Genomic DNA, 6,456 nt, shown 5'->3' with positions numbered 1-6,456 from the left:
CTGAGCAGGGCCATGTCTCCCATACTGGTGGCTTGGAAAGTGGTCACCTGGTGAAGCTGAACTAGACTTCCCAGCATGCCTTGTCCTGAATGTTTCTGGTTAGAGTGGAGCAGCAGGAGATCCAGGAGACCCTTGTGGGAGGTCTGGAGGGAAATGAAGCAGCAGTCATTTTGTAGTTGACACACATTGTTGCTTTTTTGCTGGCTCACTTCAGCTTCTCCCAACTCCCCGCCAATAATTGATTTAGCTGTACTACATAGGTTCCGGTCCCTGCAGGACCTACACCACCAGCATGGGAGGAGATTTATCTGTTTCCAGGGGCTTATGTTGGCAGTTTCAGCTTGTTCTTGCCCTCCCGAAATTCACATCCATCTGCCCTTCCCTTCAGTCCTGTGAGCTTCAAGCTCCAGCTTCAGAGGGGAAGACAGTCATCTTATAGAGGTTGTGCATCTTACAATGACTGTACAAGGTCAAATCCTTGTAACACATTCTCTTTCTCTCTCTGCATAATATTTAATATTATGCTTCTAGGATTACACCCTGATGGATACAACTCATTTATCAACCAAAAAATACTGATTAACAAATAAGGAGCAGCTACTATGCACCAGGCACTGGGTTCTAAGTGCTAGGGGCACAGCAGTGACTAAAACAACGTCCTTGCCATCAGGGAGCTCACATTTACTGTTGTATCCCCAAGATACAACACACCGACCGCTGCAGGAGCCCTGGGTTGGGTTCCAGTGTGGACTGTAGATCGACAACTTGTGTGACCTTGGGTCAGAATCCCTTCCTCTCTCCACACCTTGGTTTCTTTATTAGTAAAGTAGGAAGACCACCTTCCAACCCACTTCTCATGAAAATGCAGTTCAAGCAAATAGCAGTTGAAAAACATCTGAGAAATACATAGCTCTAAAAAAATAAGGAAGCAACCCCCCCCAAAACCAGTCCAGGAATATTGTCATAATCTTTTATTATGTATCAAATTGTCTTCAACATAAGTTACAATCTGATTAAATTGGATAGACATATTTAAAATCTATTTAAAGACAAAAAAACTTCTCTTTATGTACAATATCTTTTGTCCAGAGTCTAGCAAATATAGTACCTTTCATTGCAGGATTTCTGCTTAACATAATAAGCAAAAACAAAACAACCAAAAATTATAAACCAGAGCAAACCAAATCCCCCAGTCTCTCAACTATCAATAGTGAATAAAGCATTAAAAAGATAAACACAGTAACTTTTTTTTGTTTTGTTTAGAAATGCAGAACGAATACTAAAAGTTAGTGGTAAAAAAGAAAACAACAACAACATAAAAAAAAAACCCCAGGAAAATGACCAACAATCTTCAGGGGTAAACTCTCCCGCTCAGGAGTGCAAGCTGACTCTAGACCATCTCCCGGTTCCTGCGGATCGCACAGCACAGGATCATGCTGAAGATCATGCCAAATATCTGGAAGACAGGAAGGAACAGGAGGGTGGCTTTGCAGAGGGAAAGACATGAGTCATTCAAGCCAAGACAAAGGACCAGAAGAGTTAAATGTCAAAGCAGGGGAGTTGTAGGCTACATAATGGGAAGGATCACTGACAGGTGGGATTCTGGAAGTCTACAGCCTCTTGGTAATGCAAACCACACAGGCCACTTCCCCGGGAGAGACAAACTTGAATGCTCAAATTCAGATATTCCAATAGTCCACACAAACAGGACCTTTTGCTTCCACCTTTGTGTATCTGTGTTTTATATTCTATTTTAAAAGCTTATCTCTTTTACTAAAAGCTACTCCAAGCTCTTCTTAGATACAGATGAGAGGTACAAATATAACCACTAAGAAAGGAAGCAATTCTCTTTTGGAGTAGTGTTTGTAAGGGGTAGAGGAGACCACAGGGACCCTTGATGGTTTCTGGGAGCTGATTACTACAGAGTAGGTTACTTGATGCTTTTGTGCTTACTTCTGGCTGTCCACCTTGGATGCCTTTCAGAGACTACAAGGGTAGGTGAAACAATTCACATCCATGTAGCTTTTATTGAGCTACTTTCTTGGGGAAAAAGAAGAGCAGATGCGTGATAAAAACACGTTTTGAACATTATCCCAAAATAACAGGCTTGGGGTGATCAGGATCTTTGCATGGTCCTACATTGATGCATGGTCTGTGGACCAGCGGCCCTGGCGTCACCTTACATTTACCCCTGAACCTTAATGGTTAAGAGAATGAATTGTGGATACACACTGAGTTCGAATCCCAGGTGCTTCACTCACAAGCTCAGAGACTTTGATCTGTTTACTCGACCTCTCTGTCTGTTCCTTCGTCTCTAAAATGGGAATGCTAAGAGTTCCCACCTCATAGGTACAGTGAGGATTCAAACACTTGACAGATGTATAGCATTTACACAGTGCCTGGCCAGAGCATGCACTTAATCAACGTTAACTACTAAGAGGACCATCCCCCGCACCTCCACCACGTCTGGGACACTCACCATCACCACGGCAATCCCGATGCCCACTGCGCCGATGATGTGGAATTTGTTTTGGAAGACCTCTTGGATGGCGTCAGGGCAGGACTTAGGGGGCAAACCAAGACCCTAGTTACACATAATCCCGGCTCTTGGCACACCTCCTTCCTCCCACAGCACCCATTTCATACCCGGGGCATTGGTGGTCCCAGAGAAAGAACAGGGGACAGGGGTGTGCAGGTGTCTTGGTTGGTGGATGGGATGGAGAACAGAGAGAGAGATAGGAGGTGGGTCCCAAATATTTGTGATCTCCTGCTTTGGGTCTATTTCTTATCTGGGTTACATCTTATAATTCTGAAGTTTGGACATTAGCTCTTGCTTACAATCTTGAGCTATTGTTGACAAGTCTAAAAAAGCAGATGTCCAGGACTCAGGGCACACCTGTCCCTGATTTCTTGGGTACCGGGAGAGGCAGAACATGGGACAGCAAAGGCAGTTCCAGGTGCCAAATCACTGCAGGCAGCTAGAACACTTTGCTGTTTCCCTGGTCTGGCCTTTGTTTTGCTGTCCTTGAGGACACCGAGGTGGCAGGGCAGGGGCAAAATGAGATGGCCACCCTGGGGTCTTACAGGTGGGAGAGGTGAAGCGTTTGGATGCCTGTCCTCCTGGAGTAAGAGGGCAGACTTCTCTTAAAGTTTACCTTTACTGTGAGAGTTGAGAGCGGATCTTTTTGGGGGCAGATGTCTGAGATGAATTGTTCTATTCCCCCAGCCACACCACAGCAGTTCAACTGCAGAAAGAAGGGCAGGGAAGGGGGCAAGAGAAACAAATTAAAAAAACAGTTGAAATAGAGACGCACTGATCCGGTAGAGCGGGTACCCTGTGTGCATGTGTTCTGGGGACCGGCTGGCGTCTCTGCAAGGATGACATACCGCGTAGTGGATGGCTTTCAGCGTTTCCCGCTGCGGCTCCTCCTTGTTTTTCAGCTTCATGTAGGTATCTGTGTAAAATTCCTGGAGCTCCTTAATCACCTGTGATGGACAGACAGATGAGAGAGTAGCAGAACAAATGAATGAAGATCACCTGTTCTGTTTTCTTCGCACTCAGCCAAGCAATTCCTGTGCTTGGAAAACTTAACCAAGCGGATGGCCCCTCCTCGCTCCTTGCCCCCACTCTCTTGTTGCCTGCCCCAGCCTCTTCCCTTCTCCTGCACCTATGGTTGGTCCTTTCAGCCCCGCTTGGCTCCTTCCTTTCTGTCGATGAACACAGTGGAATCTCTTCAATCTAAATATTAATAAAAAAGACCCTGGCTGGTTGGCTCAGTGGTAGAGCGTCGGCCTGGTGTGCAGGGGTCCCGGGTTCGATTCCCGGCCAGGGCACACAGGGGAAGCGCCCATCTGCTTCTCCACCCCTCCCTCTCTCCTTCCTCTCTGTCTCTCTCTTCCCCTCCCGCAGCCGAGGCTCCATTGGAGCAAAGATGGCCTGGGCGCTGGGGATGGCTCCTTGGCCTCTGCCCCAGGCGCTAGAGTGGCTCTGGTTGCGACAGAGCGAGGCTCCGGAGGGGCAGAGCATCGCCCCCTGGTGGGCAGAGCGTTGCCCCCTGGTGGGCGTGCCGGGTGGATCCCAGTCAGGCGCATGCGGGAGTCTGTCTGACTGTCTCTCCCCGTTTCTAGCTTCAGAAAAAAAAAAAAAAAATTCTACTCCTGATCTGGCTAGTTCCTCAGGCTTCCATCTTTATTCCCCTCACTCAAGAGACTGTGTGACTTTTGGCAAATTAATCAAGCCCCTCTCTACGTACATCCCGTTCTGCATATTTAGGCTGGAGATTATATTAATCCCTCTCTGAGAGATTATTGTGAAAATTTCAATGTGACATTGCATGTTAAGCCCTTAGCACAGTGTCTGGCACAGAGTGAATTTGGAATAAGTATTAGCTATTAGAAAATAAAGGGTATATTATCATCCTCCTGTAACTGGGTGCATCCCAATTTAATGGATGCTTGTCTCTTGGTCCCTCCACCCCCAAACAGCAATAAACCAACCAACATCCAACATTTCTCTTTCAGTATCTTTTATAATTATCCCTTCCTAGTTCCATGACTGCAGCTTCTATATCTGAATAATTAAATTAAAAAATAAACAACAAAAAAACCCCAAACAATCCTCCCCCCCAAAAAAACCCTAAAACAAAAAATAAAACAGGGTTCCTGTATTTAGTGTGTCTCTTTCCTTCCTCCTGTTAAGTAGGTTAACACAGCCGCTCCTAAAACATTGTTCTGATGTAGCCTATCCTGGCCTATAACTCTGGTCTCTCCATGGGTCCCAAACTCAGACCCTTTCTTTGCCAGGTAATTACAGTCTCCCACCAACTTTCCTCCTGAGATCTTGCCTCTCAAAGTTTAGGTCAGTGTCCTCTTCTCCACGAAGCTAGAGATTCCCCTTCCCCACCCCACCCTTTCATATCCCATGGGACTCTTGGATAAAAGTGACTTATATGACACTTATCAAATGCATGTCTTTCTGCCACACTAGGTGGCAAAGGACTATAAAGTGAGGGGAACGGTTCATGCATTTCCAGACAGCAGCTGGGTCATATTTATGGACTAACTGAAGGAGCAAGGGCGTCCGGCCCAGAAAGCCACGTCTTCTTAAACTGCCTTTCCAAAGGAGTTGGGGAAGGATACACGCGGACACACACAGACGGACACACACACACACACTACTTCCTGAGCATCTACTATGTGCCAGCACTCCTCAGGGAACTGGAAGCAGAGGTTGGCACAGTACCCACTCAGGGTAGTGTAAACACTCACATTCCCGGCCCTGGGGAAGTGCACATTCTGAGGAGTGTGTGGGAATGTGGTAAAATCAGAGGCAGGATGAAAGCTGACCAGGGTGGCCAGGACCCCCCTCCACCCTCATCAGCACACTCCCAAGCCTGTATCCCTGGAGTTCCCAAAACATCTTATGGAAAACTACTTACCTCATCTTTGTGCGAATATCCCCAGATGGCCGCAGCTATTTCAAGGGCGAATATCACCAAGAGGAAGACAAAGAACTAGAAGGCAAAAGGGGGCGGGGTGAGGAACGGTCCCAGCCAACCAGAAAAAGCAAAGGGTATTCTGGAGAACGGGGAAGAAGGACAACCACATGGGGCTGGGCATTGGGGGGACACAAACGAAGATGTTCACAGAACTGCAAGCACACAGCCAAGGTGCGGAGCGAAAGCTGTTGCAGGGAAAGAAGTAGCCACAGCCGCCCCCAGAGTTGATATTCCTAAGAAGTTACTCAGGAGTTGGCCATAAAATGCCACAGCTCACTCGCAAAAGCCCAGAGATTTGAGGAAATTAAGTGAATACACTCTGGAGTTTGAGGAAGATTGTAACAAATTTTTGAAACAAGAGAAGGGAAAGGTGCCAGTGGATTTGGGGGGGGGGGGGGGAGCAAAAGTGGTCCTTGAAAAAAGGAAAAACGAAGTCCTGGCATGAATTCACCTTAGGGAAGTAATCAGATAGAATCCAAAGAGGAAGAGGAGAAAGGCATCACCACAGGGAGGAGAACAAGATGGACGCCTGGCTAGGAGGCTGGGCTACCCAGAGTGGAGGGGCCCTTGGCTGTAGAGGACAGCGCATGCCCTTAGGACACCCTGTTAACCCCATCTCACCCCATCTGTTGTATGGGGTTGTGGAGTCAGGGGCCATGGAGTGGGTGTGGGAACACAGAAGGGGTACTCACCAGTCCCAGCATGCACTGGGACTCTTGCACAGCCCCACAGCAGCCGAGGAAACCCACCAGCATCATGAGGGCACCGGCTCCAATCAGGATATACACTCCTGAGGGGAGAGACAGGAATGGGACATTAGTGCAAGGCCTAGCTGTTTCCTGAGTCTTTTTCCCCTCTATATGATTGCAGTCCCACATCGCTGTTGTCCCCATCTCATGGAAGAAGTGCCTTCTTAAAAAAGAGGCCCCATAAACCTGACCAGTTGGTGGTACAGTGG

General features: G+C 47.5%; 1 protein-coding gene across 2 annotated transcripts in view; it reads right to left on the bottom strand.

Moving 5' to 3' along the window:
• Positions 1–956: 956 nt before the first annotated feature.
• The window catches only part of CD9 (CD9 molecule), a 36,066-nt gene continuing 30,566 nt past the window's right edge, over positions 957–6,456 (bottom strand). For both annotated transcript variants that reach the window (XM_066357572.1, XM_066357563.1), the window contains exons 4-9: positions 6,191–6,288; positions 5,439–5,513; positions 3,388–3,486; positions 3,156–3,245; positions 2,480–2,563; positions 957–1,456 (exon numbers count right to left, since the gene is read on the bottom strand). In XM_066357572.1, the coding sequence (XP_066213669.1) occupies positions 1,391–1,456; positions 2,480–2,563; positions 3,156–3,245; positions 3,388–3,486; positions 5,439–5,513; positions 6,191–6,288 (512 nt within the window). In that variant the 3' untranslated portion in view covers positions 957–1,390. The remainder of the gene's footprint in view (positions 1,457–2,479; positions 2,564–3,155; positions 3,246–3,387; positions 3,487–5,438; positions 5,514–6,190; positions 6,289–6,456) is intronic.

Source organism: Saccopteryx leptura, chromosome 1, assembly GCF_036850995.1.
Source record: "Saccopteryx leptura isolate mSacLep1 chromosome 1, mSacLep1_pri_phased_curated, whole genome shotgun sequence".
NCBI lineage: Eukaryota > Metazoa > Chordata > Mammalia > Chiroptera > Emballonuridae > Saccopteryx > Saccopteryx leptura.
The sequence above is the reverse complement of the archived record's forward strand: the minus strand, read 5'-3'. Positions and strand labels throughout refer to the sequence as shown.